General features: G+C 46.8%; 1 protein-coding gene across 4 annotated transcripts in view; it reads right to left on the reverse strand.

Moving 5' to 3' along the window:
* The window catches only part of Eif4e3 (eukaryotic translation initiation factor 4E member 3), a 70995-nt gene that overhangs the window by 19623 nt on the left and 25981 nt on the right, over positions 1-25391 (reverse strand). For 3 of the 4 annotated variants that reach the window (XM_030255550.1, XM_030255549.1, XM_030255548.1), the window contains one exon: positions 10218-10290. Coding sequence is in view for 1 of the 4 variants with exons in the window: in NM_025829.4 (NP_080105.1) it covers positions 10218-10290; positions 25127-25251 (198 nt within the window). In the remaining 3 variants the exon portion in view is untranslated. Of the gene's footprint in view, positions 1-10217; positions 10291-25126; positions 25271-25391 lie in introns of those variants that run through there. The other variant, NM_025829.4, reaches the window with a different exon arrangement.

Consider the following 25391-nt stretch of genomic DNA (forward strand, 5'->3'; position numbering starts at 1 on the left):
GGTTCAGAACACTCGTTATTCTTACACAGGACCTGGGTTCTCTTCCCAGCATTTACATCAGGTGGCTTGCAGTCACCTGTGACTCCAGTTCCAGGGGCTCTGACACCTTCTTCTAACCTCTGTGGGCATGTGAACACATATCACTTGGTACCTATCCAAGTTATCCTGTGGGCAGGCAGGAGCACACATATAAACATGAATAATTAAAAATGAAAGCTCCTCATCAGTTCGCATTCCACCATGAGCGGAGACTGGTGATAAATAAGCTGACCCTGTAAAACTCAGCTTCTCGAAACTGTAGGTCACGATCTCATGTGGGTTGCAGAGAACCTGTCAGGAGGAAAAGGCTTCTAACAGGCAGCAACAAAATAATGCAAAATTCAATGCTGAATGCACAACAAATCCGGAATATCCCACAGAGCGTTCGCCTGTGTCGTTCATGTGACTTCGCTACAGTCTTCTTTCTGAACACACGACGTGTGTACTTTGCATGTGCTTTCTGCCACAGAATGTAACAGTAATGAGCATGCCTGGACACCCCCCTCCCCTCAGATCTGGGAAGAATGAAGGCTATCATGGCAGTATTTATACATACATATGAAATCGTCTGCCCTGCTTAATGTTTAATTTTGGAATACGAAGAAGACTGTTAATACTTTCCTACCATAATTCCTCAGCATGCAACTATCAAATTAGTATATATTTGGACTTTACTATATTTGGTCTGAGGGATAGTGAGATAGCTCAGTAGTTAAGAGCACTTGCTCTTTTTGAGGACTCGGGTTCAATTCCCAGAACCCACATGGTATAACAACCATGTATAACTCCAGTTCCAGGGGATTTGATGCCCTCCGCTAACCTCCATGGACACCAGCACATATATGACATACATAAAGACAAAACATGCATACCTGGAAATGCAAAAAACATTAGCATGTCTAAGTTTTGAAGATTGCTTGCTTGTGTTTCACTGAAAAAAATTCATTAAATAAATTTTGGCTTGGGATTAGGACAGAATTTCAAATTTCTTTTGAAATGGCTGAATAAACACTTTGCCATTATGTAAAGTGGCATTCTCAGAATTATCATAGAATCAAATGTCTATCAAGTCTGAAACATTGCTGAGTGTGCTCTACGTCCTGTGATAGCAAATCTTCAGCTGAGACATATTCTTTTATATAAAAAAAATTACGAGCACCCATCCCATTAGTATGAACATTTGCTTTTGTCTTTAGTCAATGACAAAAGTAGACATATATGCTGGATAACTGTTTTAAAACAAATATTCTCATGATATATTATCCACAATTTTTAAAATGTGCATACCTAGTTTATATTCCTATAGACCCTATGTTCATATATATATAATTTTGTTAGATGCAAAGGTACAGGAGTGAAGACAGTACCAGAAGCCCCTGTTCTAAAACACACACATATTCTCAAGGGAAAGACTCTTGCAACAGATGTTCTGACAGTTATGGTACTTAGCAGGGCCTTTAGTGTGATCATTAAAGTGCACGTCCTTGTAATGGACTCTGCCAGGAAGAGGTCTGTGGTGCTCTGCCTTGGGGCTGAGGGTGGAGGAAGTCAGAGGAATCACATTAGATGATTCTCTCTTGTTCTTCCTACAAGGATCTGAGAACAGTTCAGCAGCCAGGCCATAGGTACCAGGAAGCAATACACAGGGAATTCAGGTCTTTGTCAAGGCAGCCCTCTGACTATATACACACAAGTAAATGCACGTGCACGCAAACACACAAACACAAGCATCCAGAAACACACACACACACACACACACACACACACAAGCATATATAAATACACCCAGCTGAATTAACTGCAGAGATAGTAATAATGCACTGAAAGACAATCAAAGCCATATATATAAAGTATATGTGGTAGACTTATTAGTGGGGAATCTACTTCAGCACTTCAGGAGCCTTCTACTTAAATGGTAATTTTGGCAATCTCAGAATTAGCATGGTGTGATAGTAGATCCTCTAACAGGCTTGTGTCCCGTGGAGGGCTGATGCTCTCTGTCTGTGCAAACTGTCAGATCTCTGCAACACCCCAGCGTCTGTCTGTACTGCTGCTGTGAACGTCATCCCCTAAGCCCCTATTTTTTTAAACTACTAACCTATTTTCTTTGATGATGATACTATGTGGTTTTTTGCATGTCTTTTTCCAGTCTTAGAGTCACAGACAAGTCATGTGTAGAGTCACAGAAGGAGGGACACCTGTTGACAATGTGTTCCAACCAATCAGATGTCCTTTTCTCCACTTACTTTGGTGATGCACATAACTCCAGCCCAAGACTCTTGCTATGACATGGCAATGGTCTCTGCAGAATCCATGAACAAAACGATGCAGAAAGAAAAAGTTCCTTCTCAGAGAAGGCTGGGAGGATGCTGCTAACTGCAACCTCGGCTCTGAAGGGCAACAGTTCCAAAGCTCCTCCCATGGGCTCGCTGCCAGGCTCCTCCAGTTCTGACCTTTCGCCTAGCATTTGAAGTACTTAGAGAACACACACACAGCATGCATTTCTTTTTATCTCAGAAATGAGAAGAGGCCAGAGGACTCTGTTACGGGTTGTAGCCTTGGAAGAACAAAAACAAGAACATCCCTGAGCTTGTTTACTTTGGTGAATCTGGCAGGAAGAAGCCAAACCATCACAGTGCAACGTCGGGCTGAACTTGGAATTATCATTGCGAGTGTTTGTGCCTGAACACAAAATGAGAGCAAAAGTTCCAAGTATGCCAGCGGGAAGGGACGCACTGAAAAAGTACACGGCACTGAACAGCTGTTACAAACCTCTCTCGTCTGTCAAGTACTTATCTCTACGTCTGATGGAGAAGGAGCTTGAGGGAGGAACCTAGATCATCCCTTCAGGAGGCAAAGGGCTGACCTGGTGCAAACTTGATGATTTGTAATGACTGTCTCCAAAACACCTAAATGTTACTAAAGGTTCAATCTTCTAAGTAGATTTCCAGAGGCACCAGGCCGAGTCCTCTTCATTAGCCTGTGACAGAGCACTGCAGTACAGCTAAGCACAATGCTTCTTAGTGATAGATAAATGCTCCCAGCCCTGCAAAGCCTTAACGATCGAGCACCCAAAGGCCAGCAGAGGTCTCCACATTGGCACCATCTATTCAGTTAACATTGCTGGGCACCAGTTGTAAGCAGTACACTGTGATGTAACTAAGTTTGTAATGTGGAAGCACAGCTGTGGTCACAGGGGCCACTCACCGCTTGATAAGTTTTTAGCATCGTTGCTCTCCTCCTTAAGGAACTGAGGCAGCCCAGACACTTGACCACCTGGATTCAAGGCACTGATTTTAGCTGTGCAGTGCTGGCACATACCTTTAATCCTAGTGTTTGAGAGGCAGAGTAAGTTGGATTTCTGTGAGTTTGAGGCCAGCATGTTCTACGGAGTGGGTTCCAGAACTGCTAGGGCTAACACAGAGAAACCCCCGTCTCAAAACAAAAACAAAACAAACAAAAAGTACTAGTTCTCAGAAAATGTCAAACAGTTATCAGATATCCCACTCCACTCTACCTCTATGTGTGCAGTAGGAGTACCATGCCGCCACCCTCGGGTGATTCAAAGACAGTACACCGACAGCAACAGGAGATCTACAGAAGGAAGACATGGCTTCCAGTCACCAAATATGGCATTCTACTGGTTGCAGTTAGAGCTATCCAGACAGTTTTCTGCCACAGAAAGCCATTCATTATCAGTAAAGTTCACAAATCCACTCTTCAGTTTCTACCTGAAATGCTCTGAAGCATGAGAAAGGATAAGTCTTGATAGGTCTTAGAAAGATGCTACATATTGTCAGAAAGGTACATGTGTGTCTTGTAAAACAAAAGAAAAATAAAGCCGCCCACAAATGATCCTGGAAAGGAGGAAGTGGGGAAGGCAGGGAAGGCAGCATAGTGGCAGGCAAGCGGTTGTCAGCTTGACCGTGTCTGCAATGAACTAAAATCCAGAAATGGAGGGCATGCCTGTGAGACTTTTGTTTTGGTTTTGGATTTTTTTTTGGGGGGGGGGAAGGGCTTGGTTTGAAGTGGGTGTATCCATGTCTAGTCCAGACCACTGAAATGAAAAGACATATATCGTTTTTTTGTTTGTTTGTTTTGAGACAGGGTGTGTCTGGTAGCCTTGGCTGTCCTAGAACTCACTCTGTAGACCAGGTTGACTTCAAATTCATATAGATCTGATCGCCTCTGTTTCCCAAGTGCTGGACTGAAGGCGAGCAACATCACACCCTGAAGCACAGCTTTGATCCAGATCTTGAGGCTGGAAGTCACACCTTTAATAGGGGCCATTACTTCTGCTGGCAGTCTATATAAGGACACAGAGAAGATAGAAGGTTTCCCTTGTTGCCTGCTTGTCCTTGCCTTGCTAACACATCTACTCCTTCACTCACAGTGAAGCTTGCTTCTTTGAGATTCCAGCATATACCCAGGTTTGTGGACTGAGCAAGTACTAGACTCTCGAACCTTCAATTCACAGCAGGTCACTGTCGGATTAGCTGGACTGCAGCCTGATGTCAGCCCTATAAATTCCATATGAATGTTATAAAGTCCCATTACTCTAGAAAACCCTGACTAACACAGGAGGGAATGAGGACGAGAAAAGGAAAGCGGGAAACAGAGATGAAGAGAGGGAGGAAGGAGATAGGAGAAGAGAAGGGGGAAGTCAGGAGAGGGAGCAAGGGAGAAAGGAGGAGGAGTGGAGAGGGAGAAGGGAGATAGAAAAAAGAAGGAAGAGAAGAAAAGCAAGAGAGGGAGGAAAGAGGGAACGGTCCTGTTTGCTTTAGTGCCGCAGCACAGGTAGAGCGGTTTCGCAGTGAAGAACCTCCAGGGCTGCCGGGCTGCGGAGTCCCAGGCACTGACGGAGAGAGACTGCTCAGAGCTGAGAGTGTAGCATGCATGGATGTTTTTAACTCACAGCAGAGCCCAGGCTGAAAGGAGAGAGCTGAGGGTTCGCAAATGGTCGCACAGCAGACGGAAGACTTTGTTTACTTAGTCTGAGCTGAGGAGGGTGGAGTCTGAACCATAAGAAGGGGGAGGGGGCAAAGCCTGGGGAACCCCTAAGCAGAGCAGTGTATAGCTGTTTCCTGGGTACCGCTCATAAGGCTGGAGTTCCTGCTGCAGGTGTAAAGAACGGGAGATAAGACACCAGCAGAGGAGGCAGTGTTCTTTGAAAAATAACTTATTTTATTGTATGTTTGGCCCAGAGTTTTGCCTATATGTAGATCTGTGTACCATATGACTGCAGAGACCACAGAAGCCAGAAGAGGGCATCAGATTCCCGGGGAACTAGAGTTACAGATGATTGTGAGTTGCCATGTAGGTGCTAGGAATCGAACCCAGGTCCTCTGGAAGAACAGCTAGTGATCTTAACCATGGAGCCATCTTTCCAGCCCCAGGAAGGGGGGGGGGGGGAGGGATATTCTTGCTTCAGGGGCTTACCACAGCGTCAAAGCTCCTTTTGCTCTAGGATGGTAAGTGAAGGTAGACAACATTCTTAACTCCCAGCCTCTCCTCCGCCCTGTTGGAGAATGAGGCTGACAGAAGGCCTGTGAGAGCTGAAGCCCGGATGTGGGTGCACCCAGTAGAGGCCATCATGGTCTGAGGAAAGGTGATGGGCTGCTGACATGTGCCAGGTGTGCTGCTACAGTTCACGGGAACAGGAAAAGGGGCCAGAGAGGTGCTCTCAAAAGACTTAACATTGGAAGACTCCAAGTTCTACATTAGAAGTGACTAAATTACTTGTCATTTGTAAACAAAATTTTATTCACTTCTCATCCCCACCTCTGCAACACACATAATAGCTTCTAAGTACCACAAACAGGACCAGGAGGAAACTGTCTTAATTCTAGCTCGACCTAACTGGGTTGTCACTATAGATATTGGTTTCATTATACAACATCTCTATCAACCCTGACTTATGAAACCTTTGAGATAGGACAGTTCTTGTTCCTCAGGCTTTGGAAAGAAATCCGACTTAATGACCTTTAATAGCACAACACAATCAGGTGGTCTAACCTCCAGACAGGGGACATGCACTGCTATTTAGAACAAATAAAAATTATTAAGTGCATGTGTGTGTGTGTGTACATGCATATACGTGTGGTGTGTATGTGTGCATGTGTGTATGTATATGCATGCACATACGTGTGGTGTGTATGTGTGCATGTGTGTGTGTACATGCACATACGTGTGGTGTGTGTGTGCATGTGTGTATGTATGCATGCACATACGTGTGGTGTGTGTGTGTGTGCATGTGTGTGTGTATGTATATGCATGCACTTATAGAGGTCAGAAGATGATTTGTGGTATTTGGTTCTCTCCTTCCATCATGGGGGTTCCTGGTTTGAGCTTATGTAGTCTGGTTAGTTGGCAAAGGCCTTTACCAGCTGAACCATCTCATGGGCCCACACCCTATTGCACTACATAGGATGTTCATAGTTTTTTTTAACTTTAGTGGGATACACACACACACACACACACACACACACACACACACCCCACATAAAGTTTATAAAGATGTTCTTGTTTTGAAGAATGATGCAGAAATTCCACTTACAGGAAAAAAAAACCCAACAAGTTTCTGTTCTTTGAAAATTTTAGTACTAAGTCGTCTATGGGATGCCCTGGATAGAACACAGGAGAGAGAAGATCAGGAGGGCATGAAATGAAGGTGACAGCACAAACTACCGAAGTTTGGTATGGAATTCTGTAAAGAGTTGCTTTAAAAAGTCAACAGACAGCCAATGCTGAAAAATGTGCTACCAGCCAACCCTCCCAGCAAATCACACGGGCATTGGTAGCTCTTTGTTTTCCCCTAGACTGGGCATGCTCAGAAACCATGTTCTGAGCTTTGCTCACTGAGGATGCAGACACGTGAGAGAAATGGGCAAGTCTATATAAGTCCAAAAAGTGGCAAGCACACTGAAGTAAAGAGTGCACTGTCCAAGGAAGACCGGAAGGCAGTCGATACATGGAACTCTCGGCAGAGAATTCCTGTGGCTACAGCGAGTGCTCCCAGCAAGTGCTCCCAGCAGAGGTGGGCATCCTCTGGATGCCTCTCCTGCTCCATCCCTCCACCCACAACAGGGGAAGTAAAAGAGAGCTGACAAAGAAGCAAAGGCATGTCCAGCCTTAGAGAGTCCACGATCAGCTGTTCCCACTGAAATTCTGGGTCACATGCCACCCAGCCCATTTCCCCAGCTCATAAAAGAGGACGATAATTTTCTACTACTCACACCACACAGATGGTTTTAAAACTTCATCAAAACATACATGGGAAGGGGACTCAGATACCACTGGACAAATGTTTAAGTAAATATTGAGGTAGCCGAGTGAATTAACATCAACATGCAGTCAAGGGATAAAGGCAGCAAAGCCTGTCCTCTCATGTGCTCAAAAGCTCTGGCCCCTGCCAGTTTCTTTGGCATTAAGGGACACTTCTGAGATGCTAAAGACAAGCACAGCTGAGTTACCAAAAGTCACAGGCAAGTCAAATTTGTGTTTATACATAAAAGGTTTGAGTGGTGTCACCCAGGGAGTACCCACTTGACAGGAGTAATTGTGAGTGGTGGCATGTAATATTCTTACATAAAATGTGACTTTGGGGTGTTTGCAACAGCGGCGGGAGGCAACGGGTGATAAAAGGCGAGAGTGCTATTGCATCGGCCTCTTACTGTGCCGTGAACTATCCCATCCGCACCTCAGCATGGTAAAATCTCTGTCATGATTATTCTTGCTTTGAAGATGAGTAAATAAGGTATATAGAGATTTTAAAAAGGAAGAGAAGTGTGCTCGCTACTCAGTGTGGGCAGTGGCACTCAAACAGTGTGACAGCAAAGGGGCAGACTGCAGTAACCCAGCACCAGCAACACATTTCCTGGGCTTATAAACACACGCCCTGCAGAGAGCTACATCCAGTCTTACCCCCAGGCAGTCTCACTGGACAGCACTGTTCTCACATTAGTTGTATAAATAAGGAACTTGAGGTGTTTCACAACCTCTTTTGCATTGTTATCCCCTCTCACCATCTTGAAGGAGCCCTTTCTAAATCAGCCCTGAAATATTTACAAATCACAGGGAAGCCCTGTGTTTATCTATGGGCTGTATATCTGTCTGTGCTTCAGACAAACAAAGATTAAGATCTGGTCATGGACCTATCAAGAACTGAAGTTTTGCCCCTCTGGGGAGGTGCAGCCGCCAATGGATACAGCTTTCTGAGAACAGTGGGCAGAGGTTCAGGAAATATGTGCACGCATTCACCTCTCAGTCATTCACTTCATCCTTCAGTACAGACTCAGTGAAGAGAGGTCAGATATAGCAGAGAATGGTACTGTGTGCTTCAACTTGACTCAACTTCAGTCTCCAATGGAAAAACATATACTAGCAGATCAGGAGTGGTGGCTATAACCAGGGGAGGAGAGTCTGATGGGAGGGGCTATGGAGATACACTGGTAAGGGCATGTGCATCTAAACTTGGACAAGGACTTCTGTTAATTATACCTCAGTACAATGGAGAAAAGTCTCTCCTGTGTGTCAGCCCAGGGCCTTTAAATTGGTCCCTAAGGATCCTAACAATTCACGCCTTAAAGATCAAGCCCTGCTGTGTGTACCTTGACCTTGCTGGGGTGGAGAGATCACCCTCTAGCCTCTGTCCTGGGATCCCACACCCCATTCAGAGGTTCTCACTGTCACAAAAGAGTGGAGAAAGGAGGAATCTCTTAAAATCCCAGTAGGGTTGAAGAGCTTCCTCAGGCAGGCCTTAAAATCAGTGCTCTGAGGTTAAGTGGCTCCCAGGAAAGAGTTGCAAAAGCCTACAAATTCACCAAACAGCAGCCAAGGGGAAGCTCCCCCAACTCTGAGGGGTCTGGCTCTGGGGGCAGCAGCTCTTGCGCTGGTCCACAAGGTTGCACTCAGTGCTGAATGGTAACCTTAGAGAAACAGTTTGCTAGTCATAGGCTTATGTCACATTCCCAAGAAGACGAGAAATGGCCTGTGGTTGGGACTGCCCTTATGTCGTTTTACTGTGTTCACAGGGGCCAGTCATGGTACTTACCACCCAGGCTCCTTGCCTGTGTAAGTATGAAAGTGCAATTTGTTAAGCCCATGTAGGAAGCAGAGTATGTGCTAGTGCCTACAGGATGCCTATCTAATAGACTTAGAGCCACAAGAAGAAAAATATTTATAACCTGTGCCTTGTAGAAGACCCAGGACATATAGCCAGCATGGCTTTGATGTATCCTCAAAAGCTTTGTACCTGTAGCTGGGAAGGATACCAGGGGAGAGAAACTTGGTAGAGTTCACTGGGGAAGAAATGGGGAATGGGATGAATAAAGTAAACCAGGTTTTGGAAACTGTCTGGGGGGAGTGGCTTAGCCAATAAAGTATATACTTTATAAAGGTCAGTTCTCCAGCGCTGGTATTTAAAAGGCAGGTGTAGAAGTAAGGTCACCTCTACTCCCACTAATGGTGAACTGGGGGTGGGGTGGGGGTGGGAAACAAGTGGATCCCTGCCTGGTTGCCTAGCCTACTAGGCAAGTTCTGGGCTAGTGAGAGACCCTGTGCTTGAGGAATGATACATAAAGTTAGACTCTGACCCTCACATTTGCACATACACGCATGCTCGTGCACAAACATGCAAAGACACACATCTGCAACCCACACAGGGAGGGAAAGAGGAAGGAAGGGAAGGAGGGAGAAGAGGAAGAAGGAGGGAGACAGAGACACAGAGAGAGAGAGAGAAGAGAATTCAAACAGAACTACAGACTTGCTGGGGGGCGGGGGTGTCTCTTGAACATCAAATATCCTGCCAAATCCATGGTCATACTCAAGTCTTCATGGTGACCCATGGAGGTGGATGTCACTGTTGCACCAGTTACACAGAAGCTCAAGGAGACAGAGAAGCAGAATGTGGTTGGCACATGTCTTTAAAACCTTCACTATCAGCTCTGCACTCCTCTTGCCTCCCCTGAAGATCAATGAAAGATTTTGCTGATGAAGTTTCAGCTAGGGCCAGAGAAAGCCTGCCTCTGGGGTAGATGGATGAACAGTTGCTATGAAGATGGACCTATGCAACGACTCCAGGGCAGAGCCCTGAGCAAGGACTGTCCAAGCAATAGAAAGTCGGGCGATGATGTCTACTGTATCCCTCCCTGGCCCAGGATGCCCCTTTCCACTCTTACCTGCACTGTTTGTACCGTGTAGATTTTCTTCAGATTCGAGGCACACTCGGCTGCTGTGGCACCAGGGAGTGATCTGTCATCAGGAAAATAAGTAACAAAGAAGCAAACAAATCCAGTCAGTGATTGTAAGCTATCCCACAATGTAACTATGTAGGTTTGATCACGGTCAGTGATTGTAAGCTATCCTACAATGTAACTGTGTGGGTTTTGATCACCGGTAGGTCCAGAGCCTCAGAAAGGGAGATCTAGAGATAGATGGTAGCTAGAATTTAAATCCTTTTTCCTAAGGGCATGTATTTGCTTCTCCTAATAGGCAGAAATATGTATTCTGTGGAAATTTAATAGATAAGAAAGGTAAAGTATACAAGAAAGGTACTGGAAGCTTTTTTTTAACATAGTAAAAAAACACCATGAGAATATTTTACTAACATGTAGGTGCTGTTCAGGACTTCAGATTAGAAACTGTCTGCTTTGCCATTGGCAATTTGAGTGCAAACCTCTCCTCTGTGGGATCCACGTAAAACCCCCATACCACCCATGTGGTAAATATCCACACTCCCCATGGAAGCAGAGGACCATTCAGCTACTTCAGAGACCATTATTAAGAGTCAGCCTTGGTTTCCCCCCTAAATTTCTTGCCTTAATACTTTCAGTGGCTTCCCCTGAGCTCTTGTAAATTGTATGGGCAGAATACATTAATCTCTACTTTCTATATGTTCCACTAGATGGCAACACACTACAGGTTTATTCTCTGGGGGGAAAAAAAAAAGATCACATTTTGACTGGCTTTCCAAGTACAGTTCCTGGGATGGGGCTGTGTGGATCTATAGGTGTTTGTTCAGATCTAGAGGTATTCAGAGCCTCCACCCCCATCCCATCAGCACTACTGTGTCTCCTCCTTCCTGCCTACTTAGCAGTCTGTGCTCACAGGCACTGTGGTCCTTGTCAGTAGCAGGTTTAATGACACCACACAAGCAATGCTCAGAGGCCCATATCTGGCTGCGGGCGAGGAATCAAGGACTTGCTAAGAAGGGAAGCACCCTGTGCTCAGCTGATGCACTGGGATCTAGAATGTATGAAAAAGCACCCTTCACCAGCCACTGACCGCAATGACCCTGAGAGTCCCAGAGGTTATCATCGGGGAACACTTTCTGGTGAGTTGTTCTCTACCACACCTTAAAGATGCAGAGAAAACCCCAAACCATCTCTGAAGTCGAGGCAATGAGACAGCCGAGGCCCTGGGGACAGGGCTCCACCACCTGCTTTCTGGAACCACGGACCAATGAAAACATCAGAGCTGGGGAGATGGCTCAGTGGGGGAAGGGCTTGCTTGGTAAGCAGAGGACCAGCGTTCAGACCCTCGCTCAGCATCCATGGGAAAGCCAGGGACAGTGACAGACATCTATAACCCCAGTGCTAGAGGAGGGGAGATAGGTGGATGCCAGGAGCTTGCTGGTCAGTCATCTTGCTGAAATGGCAAACCCCAGGTTCAGTGAGAGACCACCCTGACTCAAACTAAGGTAGAAAACAATAGAGGGAGATACATAATATCAACCTCTGGCCTTCACGCGTGGGCTTGCACCTTGGCATACACATCCATCCATCACACACACATACACAAATCAAAATATCAAAATTATTTGGAATACAGCTCTCTTGTTTAGAGGTCAGTAAGGACGCAAGTTCGGACTAGTCCGAGGGCAAAGATGTCTTGTCACCCACTAGACAGGTAAGTTCTAATAAATAAGTCATGGTTTTATATCTATCTCCTAGCTGTTTGCAAATTTTATGGCCTTCATGTTTCAAAAGCAAAAGCACAACCACAGATGTGACATCTGGTGACATCCGTGCCAGCTATTACATATCTAAGCCGACCCGAGTAAACAGCAGTGAGGAATACATAGGGACCAACAACAGCTGCCTGGACCCACAGAAACCCACCAGGCAACACCGAGGGTCTGGACTGTGGCTGTCCAAGCCCTCTACTTGGACACAGGTAAATACTCTATATAAAGCAAGTTAGTGCACTTGTAGATAATAAAGTCATTAGAAAAGAAGACAAGAAGTACTCATCTCTCTGTTTCTGTTTATTTGACACGAACTGTTTAGAAGTCTATTGCTTTTACATGACAATCAACTGGCACTTAATCCAACTAATTTCTCTTTCTTCGTACAATCGAGCTAACTGCTCCACCACATACTCCGAGCAAATATATTCCTGGATCCTACAAGCACTGGAGACAGGACTCCACCCCTAACTGCACTCAGGAAGCGGGCAGGCCAGAGCCTAAGGTAGGGGATGAATTTTGCAGCTTTTTAATCTGTAGAATAAAATTACATATTTGAAGTTTTCACTGATTTTTAAAGCTACTCTTCAATTCAGGATGCCTTAGAGTACGTGTTTAACGTGTTCACTCAGTCCATTATCATCACAAATTACACAAAGCCAACTTTCAGGTGCTGGTTCCCATTTAACTTTCAAAAGTGACTAGTGAGCACTTGGTCTCCAAGGTTTTTTTTAAGGGTCCCGATTCTAGTCTGGTTTGTGACATTCTGGGGTAGGAGACAAATGTACAAAGTCACTTAAGGTCTCTGTTTCAGTGTCCAAGTGTTTGAAGATACTGGGTCTCCAGAGGTCAGGAGGAGCGTCTGGAAGGAGGTAACTAAGCTACACTCACCAGTGGAAGGCAGCGGAGTCTGGCAGCCAGTGAGAGGAGCAGGGCTCCAGCTGCTGTTGAGTGACCAGAGTCCTGCAGGGGCCCCTGTAGCCTGTGCGGTACTTGTAACCATTTTACACTGAGCACACCGGGGCTCAGAGAGGCATGGCAACATTCCCAGGGGAATAAAAAACACTTAACAAAACCAGATGCCGTGCCTGTGACAGTCTCTCCTTATGCCATACTGCAGAGCCACCCAGTCAAGTCTCAGCAATTACTAAACCTGGCCTCACATAAACTAAGCATGTGTGCCACATTGAGCTCACCCAGTTCCACATTTTCATTTCTGTAGTGTGCACATGTGTGTTCGGGTGTGTACCAGGACATCTCTCTACCATCATTTGGAAGACAGGGTCTCTCACTAAACCTGCAACTCACCAACTGACTGGGCTGTCTGATCTCTAAGTGCCTGGGACCCTCCTGAGTCCTGTGGTGCTGCTCTGGGATTGTAGGCATGCTCACCACACCTGGCTCTTTACTGAGGGCTGGGACCAGCACTAAGTCTCCATGCTCACACGACAAGCACTTCTCTACAGCCGACACTTGTATTCCTAAAAATACAAAACAACAACAACCAAAAACCCCCACCTTTTCTAATTGTATGTGATGTGTGTGTTTGTGCCGGTATATGTATGTGAGTGTGTCCATGTGTGTGAATGTGTGCCTGTGTGCTATGTTCATTCATATATGCATACCTGGAGGCCAGAAGCTGGTGTCAAGTATCTTTCTCTATAACTGCCCACTTTTAAATTTATTTATCTTTCAGAAACAGGGCCTTTAATATCTTTCACTGAACCTGGAGTTTGCTGTTAGGGACACAGTAGCTCTGCAGTAGATCTCCAGGGTTCTCCTGTCTCAGTTCCCCACTGTGGGGGGGGGGGGTGGGAGGGGGGGGGGTTATAAGCACACCAGGTATGGCTGCCACACAGGTTGAGGATCCAGTCTTCATGCTTGCACAGCCACTGAGCCATCTCCCCAGCCCCATTCCCTGCCATTTCTGCAGGAAACATTACGGTAGAATCTTGGTGTGTTCTCAACAAGGCTACCACTTTAGCTTAATCTTATTATTAATTCAAGAGCGAGTCTGTGGGGATTAGAAGACTTGGATTAAATAGTCTTTCCAATGAAGCAGGGTAGGGAAAGTCCTCACAACACCCGACAGGAACATGCTTGGCCACAGCCAGCCTCTGATAGGCTAACAGCATCAAGGCTAGGAAGGAAGTGACAGGCTCTGCAGAAACTCGCTGTGGTAGTTAGAATGAGAAACAACTCGTCTGCCGTACCTAAGTGGCAACACTGCTTCGGGGGAGATTATGGACTCTTTAGGAAGTAGAGCCTTGCTGGATAGAAGTAAGTTACTAGGGTGGGCTATGAAGGCTTACAGCCTCCTTCCTCTTTCTGTTCTCTGTTCCTTGTGTGCAGACGAAATGTGATCAGCCAGCTTCTTACTCCTGCTGCCATGCCATGTCTTTCCCTGCCACAATGAAGTGAGAGATCCATAGTTCTCAGGAGCCCGAAGCAAAAGTAAGCCCTTTCTCCCCCAGGTTACATCAGGTCATGGCGCTTGATCCCAGGGACCGCAAAGTAGACAGTTTCCCAGTTACTTCCTGAAAGAGGTTGATTCTGATTTCTGAGGGCTCATCTAGCTGCTGGGTGGTTTTATAAACATCTGTCTTGCAGACCAGTACAGCAATGTTGTCAGGTCTGTGTTGGCTTGGCTGGTCAGTGCAGGTTTGGTATTCTATGCACCAAACTTGATTTGGTAGTCACTAAAACACACTGCTATGTCTCAACCTCATCCCGAACTTCAGGTTTCCTAACAAGCAAGATTGGGACACAGCCGCAGAGCCCATTTTAGAAGGGCAAACAAGCCAAGGTTTTCAAGTGGCCTGCCTTGTAAACAGGCCAGTGTGCACTGGATTTGCTGATTCAAGTTACTGGTGTACTGTGATGTTTTTTCTTCATTACTGAGGGTTAATCACAGACCTCACACACACTAGGCAACTTGGCTACCTCCTTAGCATTTAATTTAGTATTTTGAGATAGGGTCTCATTATGTTGTCCATGCTGGCCTTGAACTTGAAACCCTTCTGCCTCAGCCTCCTGAGTAGTTGGGACTATAGGACTGTGGCTGCTTTCTGAGAAGGCAATGCAGACTAAGGCTGCTGCCACATAAGTAACTGAAGGGCAAAGATATAGAATAGATTTGAAACAAGAGACAGTGTTACTAAAACCATTTATGCAACATATACATGTATACACACACACACACACATATATATACATATATATATATATATACATATATATATATATATGTTTATTTATTGTATATTTTTACTTTATCAGTACCAGAGATCTCATTTTCTATAGAGACGTCTAGTCAGAGCCCTCTGTCTGCAGACCTGGATGCCACTGGAATGGCAGTGACCCAGATGATCAAAGGCAAATATTGGAAGGCATTTTGTGTTGCTTCGAGTAGCAGGTGAACCTCCATAACGCTCCACAATACAGAAGCTTCTACAAAACAAAATCCATAGTGTGGAGAGCTCCGGTATAGACATGAAAGAGCCTTGGGGGATTTATCATTTATCACACTACAAACATTCATTTCTACCTCTTTTGGAGTTGAGGACACAGTGATGATGACTCTAGGCAAAGCCCTTGGAGAATATGTTCTACACATGACATCTCTGCTTTCTGGATCGCATTCCCCGTACCCCACCCCCACCCCCAATCTCCCTGGCTCCCTGTGCTCCTGGAGGCAAAGAAACAAAGTTTGGAATGGATTTATTTTCCCTGAAAAGAAGATATGGGAAAGAAAGCTGACAAGGGAGCACACATGCAACTGTGACCACTCCCAGAGGACCACAGATGTGAGCCATTCTGCAACCTAAGATCAGGCCTGTCTTCTGCTTCTCTCTTCCCTGCATACATGACCCTCCCCGCAACATAGTGTACTGGAGCTGAGAACACAGCAGTGGAAAGATAAATGTCCCTGGTGGGCCAGAGTCTAGATTTCGAATTGTTCTAGCCTAGTCTACCCTCTACTTAATAGTTATAATGTAATCTCAACCTCCCTTTTTTGAGTAGGTATTAGCTCTGATTCTCAAAGCATTTCTGCCAGGCTGATAACATAACCTACACTTACCTGGATTCTGCCACCTCTGGTGTCATTGCCTTCCTGTTTCCCAGGACTACTGTCCATCTCTTGATAAAATCAGTCAGCACGGAGACCCACAGAGCAGATATTATGGCAAATCCCTCCCTCCTGCTCCTATATTACCTGCTTGTTACACATTCTCCCTCTTTTGCTACACTGTGTGAGACTCTGAGACAGAGGCAGGCAAGGCAAGGTGCCTAGCAATACAAGTAGCATAGCTGTGGAGGAGGAACATTCTAGATCAATGCTGAGGGGTCGGCCTAGGAGGAAGCCAGCATACCCAACAAAGGCCACTGAGGGACAGGAGCAGGAAAGCTATGAAGACTAATTACTCTCTGTAACCAATCCCTGCCAAGACAAGCCCCGTTCTGCCACCAGCCTCACCCTCTGCTTCCCCTCTCTAGAAACAGCCTTACCTATTGCATTGCTGCCTGGACACATGAACCAGTGCTGGTAGATGTTTCTCTTACACAGTGCATCTAAATGCATCTGACTGCAGACAGACAGACAGACACAGATGAGAAAGCCCTCAGTATGGACACACTAGCCAAAAACAGAAAAGCCCACACAAACAGCTGAGAGCTGCTTGTGTTCACCTACAGAGAGGACACCCACTAGGCTCTCCTAGCTATAGGCTGCAGCCTTGGTGAAGGCTGTCTCTTTAGTTAATTACGGATCCACCCGTTAATGCAGAAGGGATCTGGGCCCTGGCAAATCAATGCCTAAGGTAACGATGTTGGAGAGCTGTTGATGTCATTTAGGACTGAATTCTAAGCTCCTTCTTTAGATTGTGTCTTTAACAGGATAATACAGAATGGATCCTAAGATTCTCTTTTTAAAATTGGTGAGAAATTCTCATTTGGAGAGTCAGGAGGATGGTGGGAATCTAGTAACACTAGACCAACTGTTCTACTCAAACCATTTCCAGGCACCACGTGAGTACAAAATTTTAATATTTACAAACCACATTTACCCATTAAAACAGATTCCCGAGACACTTCACAAGAACACACTCTCTCCACTGACTTCTCAAACGTCTGAGGGAGGGCACGTTGCCCTCTTTGTTTTAGGAGACCCTGTGGGCCAGTGACTGAAGCGATTACATGCCTTCTGCACGTGTACATGCCATGTTCCGCCTCCACTTGGCAGATAAGATCACTAAAGCTGGGTTGGTACAGGAACTCACTAACTGACACACAGTTGGCAGTGGCAGAGCTGAGACTCGCCACAGTTGGCTGACATCTTCTGTCAGGGGTGGCCCTTGAAGGAACCCACCCCACATGCAGCACAGACCCAAACGCCACACCTTGCAATCCTCAACCTGGCCATTCCAGGTGAACATTCTCCATGCGGTGCACCTTTAAAGACATGGCCACCGCAGGCAGACCTTGGAGTCAATTCCACCTAAACGATCTTACCCACGGCACCACAACCCAGCCACGTAGATACCTGGGGAGACTTCCCACAAAGCAGAAGCGGAGGAAAGGTTTCCCACACTCTACCTGCACGTTGGTCACTTAAAGTGTCATCAGTCCACAGGCAGCAGCCCCTGGGAGCTTGTTAGAGGCAGGTTCAGTCCCTAGGTCCCACACGTGTTAAGTCCCTGGGGTTTCTAATCCTTCTCCTAGTCATGATGACCCTGTATCATCTGAATAAAATCACCACAAGGAAAGCCAACCCCTCTATGGTAAAGTCCAGTGAGGAGGAGCATCTAAGCAAAATGTAAAAGCCACTGTTCTAACAGCGCCCTCAACGCCGCGCAAAGACATCACCAAGGCAACGGCAGTACTGACTGTGAAGGGTGGTCCTGTCCAGGGGCTTGGACAGGAGGTTTCAGGCAGGGCTCTTTTTATTATCTGCATTAAAAACACTGTCTGTCTGTCTGCCTGTCCCCCCACTCCATGTGTGTGTGTGTGTATGTGTGTGCACGCGCGCGCTCACACATGTGCACACAATCACATGAACATACATGAATATGGACTCAAATGTACAGTGTCCTAAGAGTCAGGCTTAGGAAAAGCCCAGGTGTTGCCCTCACCTTCCACTTTGAGGTGAGCTGGCCTGGACGTTTCTGGAAATTCTCTGTCTTTGCCTCCTGTCTGGGGGTGCTGGGATGGGATCATAGAGCATGCTCTTGCAGCTGGAATAGAGTAGTTCTGGGGATTCAAACTCACAACCTCATGCTCACACAGCAACTATTTTACCCAGTGAGCCATCTCCTCAGCTATCTCTGCAAAGTTTAATGTGTGTGTGTGTGTGGGGGGGGGGGGGTGTCCTTGGCTGAATTGCCTTCCATGAAAGCAGACCTCAGTTTCCCCAAGTGGCTGAAATTGAGAGCCTACCTCTAAGTCTATACTACTACATGATATGACACAAGAGAATGATGTCCCATTCACTGCTTCTATCCCCAGGGAAGCACTGGTAGGGGTCTTGGTGGCCACTGTATGGTCACCCAGTGCTTTATTTCAATTCTGCTTCTCCCCTGCACTGCTAGGTGACCTCAACGTTTTCATCTATAAAATGTTTCTGGGACATCCGTTGCAGTGTCGTGAGGACCTTATGCTTGAGTTTATATAGCACTTGGCTCACTGTTTAATACACAGGAGTCATATTAACACAGTACATAGTATGTCGTATTAACAGGGTAAGATGGGGAAAGGCATTTTTTTGGTTTGTATAGTACAATGTCTCCAATTATATGCCCAGTACACATACACTTTGTGAAAGACACGAATGATGACAATAGTCAAATGTCCTAGAGGAGACAATTTCATTTTAGCCAAGAGAACAAATCTGAAGGGGAAAGACTTCAAAGCCAGGGATGTATCTGCCGAATCCAGCCTTCCCGAGCAATTTACATCAGCTGTCAGAGGGAAAACACACACAGGCCCAGTACCATGATTAAGCATGCCCCTTGTACATCATTCACTCCATTAAAGATGATTTCATTTTAATCACTTTTAGATAGATCTGTGGCTTGAGGCTACACCAGTTTCCTGTTTGAGAGTCGCATACAAAAGGGGGCTGAGCTTGGTGCTGACAGTCAGCAATACATCTGCAGAAGCTGGCCTCATTACCGAGCACTCTACATGTTTATCTGGCTCTGGTTTCTCCCTGCTTCCCAACATTGCCCTTCCTGTTCTTCAGTAGCTGTGGGGCTCTTTTCATCTTGTCTTACAATTAATCTCTTTAGGGCCAGAAGTGGGGTGGAGAGGAACAACACAAGTTCACAGATCCCACTAAGGCAGACTGGCTCCTGAAGTATCCTCACACCACACTATCTGCTGCCTTGGGTTTCCAAGCACTCAGGAGGCAGAGAAAGACAGTGTTTGAGGGCAGCCTGAGTGAGCTCCAGGACAGACAGACAGACAGGGCTATTCAGCTATCTCAAATAAACAAACAAACAAATAAACAAACAAAAAAGTCTTGTTTTGTTGTTTGTTGTTGTTGTTGTTGAGTTCGTACTACCAACTAAGGATTAGTAACTTTTCAGAATACACATACTGAAGGCCCTGGGCCACTCTACAAGAAGCACTGGTCACATGTGGACAGGCTGTGCAACCATCCCCTCAGGGAAGGGTACTAACTGCAAACAGATCAATACTGAACCTTTTACAGAAATAAAACCATCAGCCACTCAAGAGAGTTTGCAGAAATATAAAGGAAGACTGGGAGAGGAGGAGTCTCAACATCAGACTATGCCTCTTCCAGTGTCTTCTGCTGACCTCATCTACTCAAGCCACTCAATGAAGAAAGATGCTGTGGGGTCTCCTTTCGCAAGGCCGGAACCACCTCTGTGTACCAGATGTACGGGTACGGACCACACCGAGAGACTGCATCAGGATGCATCACACCTGTAAGGTGGATTCCTCAGAACTCCTTGCCTTGGGATTCTCACCCATGCTCCCAAAGCACGCGGTGTGCGAGGTGGCCTGCTGGAGAGAAGCCCACTGTGGTCATGGCCAGGCTCTCTATTCTCTGATTCTAAGTAACTGAGCTCTGACGTGTTCAGCTCATAGGATCAATGCATGCATAGTAACATTCCAGTTCGGATACAAGGCACATCGTGACGAGGCGCATTCATCCTCTGTACCCAGAGGTCTTACTGAACAGGTCCTGGGCAAGGTGCAAGCTGGTATAGCACAGGCTGGTGATTCTGATGTAAGAGTCAGAGAACTATACTTTCAGACACACAAACTTGGTGCGGCTAAGCTAGACAAGTTGGAATTGGTGGCAGATATAGGTAATGGTCAATTTTTGTGGCCCAAAACAGAAGTTAGGAGCTCGGTAGTTAAGAGTCCTGGTTGCTCTTGCAGAGGACCGAAGTTCGATTCCCAGCATCCACATTGCAGCTTATAACTGTCTGTAACTCCAATATGAGGTGATCTGATAACCTCTTCTGGTCCCTGTAGGCATCAGACATGCATGTGGTCTACAGACATACATGTAAGTCAAACACTCATACACATAAATACAAAATGCTTGCTATGTGACAGGCACACCCTTAGGTCACAGACCTGAAGACTTTAGCATCTCAGCATCAAGAGTAAGCTAATAAATAAATAAATAAATAAATAAATAAATAAATAAAATAAAATAAAATCAACTATCTGTAATAGAACTCTTGCTTACAAAGAAATGCTGTAGAGAAACCAAAGAGTAACAGGCTGTAAGCTTCATGCCCAAGGAAGAATGAGTTAGCCAGGTCCTCAGGGTAGACTATGAGTCATCCCGCATCCCGAAAAGCATGAGCTCAGGAGACAAAGTTCACTACCAGTGCAGTCCCTAATCCACCCAAGACAGGCATTACAAGTTTGCTGCTACTAGGGAAGAGAAACTTGGAATTGGCAATGGTTTGCCAAGTCAAAAGGAAAGTCTCAAACTTGACACAGCAAATATACATTGTTACTATAACCTGTGAGCATAAGGGTTTCCTTAAAAACAAAGCAAACAAAAACTGAAGCACTTTTGTTTGCTTGTTAGTTTTGAAACATGGCTCTAAAGCCAGCTGTGGTGGCGCATGCCTGAAACTCCAGCGCTCCAGAGGGTTAGGCAGGAAGATAGTGAGTTCAAGGCTAGCCTGGAGTACATAAGACCTTGTCTTGAAAAACAAAATGAAACAAAACCCGCTATGATTGATATCTAAACACACACACACACACACACATACACACACACACCCCACACCCCTCACCCCTCACCACTGATGGCCTCTTTGGTAGAAGTTCAGGTAGAGATCTAGAACATGACTTAATCTTCGCACACCCAGCTCAGCAGAGGCATTAAGTAAACAGCTGCATGGTAAGAGAGAGGCCATGACGGGCAGATTGGGTATATGTGCACTGTGTGCAGAAGATTTCCTCCCAGACAGGGTATGCTTTGGAGAGGGAGGAGTCTGGGTACCAGGCAGATACCTAGGCAATCTTCGATGATCCTGGTGCTAGAGCTGCCCAGGGCCAGCAGAAAGAGCCGGGAGAGGCACATGTAGAGGTGGTGATGTCTTAGATTTTAGTGAGTTTGCTAAGCGTCACTAAACCTGCAAAAGTATAGAAATAGACAAAGCAGGGTACTTAGGAAAGATGATGCAAGGATCAGAGAGAAATATTACTTTGAGATGCTGGTGATCTGGTGGGGAACAACATGGGTCAGCAGAAAAGGAAGACCCTGGAGAGAAATCGGTTCCATTTTGGAGTAATCAGAAAAGCACCCAAACTGCCGACCTCCTGGCTCTTGGCTATACGTGCCTAGACTTGAGAGGGCAGAGAAGGGAGACTGACAGATGTGTACAAGAGTGAAGTGAGTCACCACAGGAGAGTGCGGTTGCTAGGGGAAGACTTAGACTCCACCATGAGCGCCACACCAGATCTAGGAGCTGAGAAGTGAGTAACCATGGTCAGAGCTCACGTTCTAGATAAAGACCACCAGTAACAGCTGCAGAGTATAGTCTCCAGTTATTCTTCAGGTTGCTCTGGGCAAGGGTAGCTACAGACTGCTCAAGGATTTCGGGGGGGGGGGGGTCGCTGAGAAACTAGGACAGAGAGAGATTAACTGTTAACTACTCGTATCTAAGCTCAGAAGACACTAAGGAAGCTGTGAGGGCAGCCGAAAAGGTGGCATGGTGCATGCAGGGCAGGCAGAGGCGGCAGGATCTATCTGCCTGTGGGTTCTGTCACCTCCTGCTTCAGCTGGAGCTACAAGCCTTCCTGTGTCAGGGTGGCAGTCCTGTGTGGGACAGGCCCCAAGGGCTAGGTCCTGGGAGAAGCAGAGGGCCGGAGGTCACCACACAATGACCTGGAAACATGCAGAGACACTCGTGGGAATGGAAGGCAAGAACCAAACAGAGTTTAGATGCCAAGCTAAGAGGAAGAAGTTCCTTCGTCCTGTGCAGTGACCCACGTACTTCCCATTGACTTAACCCACTGACTTCAGTAGCCCACTGACTTCAGGCAAGTAAGGTTTGGCTTTCCAGTTGACTACTTAAAATGCAAATGCTTTCTGGAGGATTCTCCAATCTGTTTGATAGGGAAATGAACTTAGGATGCTGGCTTCCTACTACTTGAATTCAGATCAGTGATGTAGTAGAGGCCTAGGGGTCAACCTCAGGTATCTTTTCCTCAGGAATGCCCCCCACACCCATCTGCTTTGGTCCTCTCTTACCAGGCTGCAGCATAGGCCAAATAAGGATAGGCTGGGTAGCCGGTGGGTGTGAGCGAGCCACCTGTCTCTGCCTTCCCAGTACTGAGATCATAAGTACGGCGTGAGTACTTGCTACATCACTAGGCCTGGCCTTTTACTTGGGCCCTGGGAAAAGGCTGGAGGAATGCAGATCCTCATGTGTGCACAGCAGTTTACCAACCCAGCTTGCTCCTCTGCCCCATCAGTTGAAATGCATTAAGCTCTTACTTCACACCAGGTTCCCGCTTTACATCCATCACTCAAAATAGCCCTGGGCAGCAAATACCACAGTTGTGTTCACTTAACACTGGAGTGCAGCTGGGTGAGGCTGGGCAAGGTAGTGGTGGTGGTGGTGGTGCTGATGCTGTTGCTGCTGCTCCTCCTCCTCTTCCTCCTCCTCCTCTTCCTCCCCCCCCCAGCAGCAGCAGCAGCAGCAGCAGCAGCAGCAGCAGCAGCAGCAGCAGCAGCAGCATCAGCATCCAGTCGGCTGTAAGGTAGGACTGCCTGAGACAGGAGCTGGAAGGAAGCCGTGGACTTCCAGCCTGAGGGAAGGACGCCCTGCAGGTCTCATAAGAACACCACTACTCTCTGCAGTGTTCCTTCTCTGGGGGAAATTCCAAGTTAACTTGCAGAACCTGAGGTGTTCTTCCCAAGTGTGCCTGAGGGTGGGTAGAGCCTCTATAAATAAATACTGTAGACTCTCAGAGAAGAAACATAGAGTTCAATAAAAATTACGAGATGATGGATCAGGCACAATGTTGAAACTAGTTATAATTTCTAAATGGATCCAGCATTTCTATTAAAGGTTTAGACACTACAGAAGTAACACATTTCATTTATTGATGTCTTAGCAGGGGGGAAAGAATGCAAATCAATGTAAAAAAGACATCATTTGTACTTTTACTAAAGTGACCTATTCTTAAGGCTGTCCTCCCTCTGCCCGGGGCTGAGAATTGAACCCAGGGTCTGTTTCCTAAAACACATGTGCTCTACCACTGAACTACACTGCCAGCCTACATATCTTACGTTAGAAGACATTACATGTTTTCGTAAAGCACTCGTGAACATACAGGATACATGGACATACACCTTAGAGTAGTTCTAAAATATGCTGTTCTAAATCTACTACAGTTTAATCCACTGAAAGTGGAGCTCTCTCCATCCAGTCTTTTCTGGACAGCACACCCACAGATTGAACCACAAGCCCGGTTGTATACCTTGAAAACATATTCCAGGTACCAACTTCACAGTTAGAGGATACCTTTGAAAACAAAGTCATGACTTCACTGTGCTAGTGACTGCCAAAACCCAAAGCCACTCCTGCTATGACAGCCAAATTCTGGAAACTCAGAATGAAAGTGAAAATGTTTTTGCAAATCTCTCCCATCCCCAACTTCTCTGTGTCTCCAGGAAACAAACTGGCTCCGGGTGTAAATTCTTAGAGGTAAGGGCTAATCTGTCCGGAAAAGAACTGTCTTCGCTTAAAACATGAATATCAGTTTTAAAAAACAAACAAATCTGCAGGCATGGGTGCAAAGCTAAAAACAAAACAAAACATCCGTGTGGAGTATAAAACTAAGTCTCTCCGGAAACTGTCACATACATTTCCTCCTAACTCTTAAACCATGCTAGACAGTTTCATCAAGATTCCCACACACTTGTGGAAACAACTTGATTTATCACTACCGGCACAGATGACAGTCGTTAAGAAAGGGCTGGATATCCACACATCTATCCACACAACAAAACTAGTCGTTCTACTACCACAAAGGCACAGTTCTAGGTTCTGGGACTCTGCATGTAGCCAAAGCCAGCCCCTACTCGGTGAATCTCGCTCAGGGCAAGCGATGGAGGAACTGATAGCAAACTGGAAATAAGTTCACACTGCAAGCACGCGGTAGCATTGAGCATTGTGATGAAAAACAAGGCAGGATAGAGATACAGGATCCTGTGAGAAGTTTCTATTTTGGAGAGGGATCTGAGACCTCACAGAGGCTAGGGCACCGAAGCTGTCCCCACAAAGTTGTCCGGTATCACAGAAGCCCCAGCTTACTCCAGACCCCTTGCCGGGGCTGGGTGTGCAGATGCCCGCAGCTAGGTCCCAGAGCTTCCCTGCCGCCGGCCGATTTTTCTGACTGCTGTCACCGCAAAGGTCACGTCCCGAGCAAGCCTAGCACCCCAGGGATACGCGGGGCAGCCTTCCCAGACCAGCCGGGACTCCCTGCCCAGCGGGCTGGGCGCTATCGGGGACGCGCGGAACTCTGCTGCGTCCGCGCGAGCTCCCCCCCCCCCGGGCAGCGGCGCGCGTGGGGCGAGGACGCGGCCGAGACAAAGCGGCGGGGCGCGGCCCTCACCTGTCCAGCCAGAAGGTCCAGGGCGAGTGCAGCGGGACACCGCCCGGCTCCGGCGGCAACGCGGACAGAGCCTTGTCGAGAGGCTCGTTAGCCCCGGGGGGTGCGGCAGCCGGGGGCAGCGCCATGTTCTCCGCCGGCCAGGCCGCGGACAAGCGGACCGGAGCGCCTAGTAGTCTCCCGGCGCCAGCCCCGCCCCGCCCCGCCCCGCCCCGCGCCCCACCCCGACCGGCCTCCGCCCTGCCCCAGTCCAACAAAGGCCGGGCCC

The sequence above is a fragment of the Mus musculus genome, chromosome 6, assembly GCF_000001635.26.
Source record: "Mus musculus strain C57BL/6J chromosome 6, GRCm38.p6 C57BL/6J".
Taxonomy (NCBI): Eukaryota; Metazoa; Chordata; class Mammalia; order Rodentia; family Muridae; genus Mus; species Mus musculus.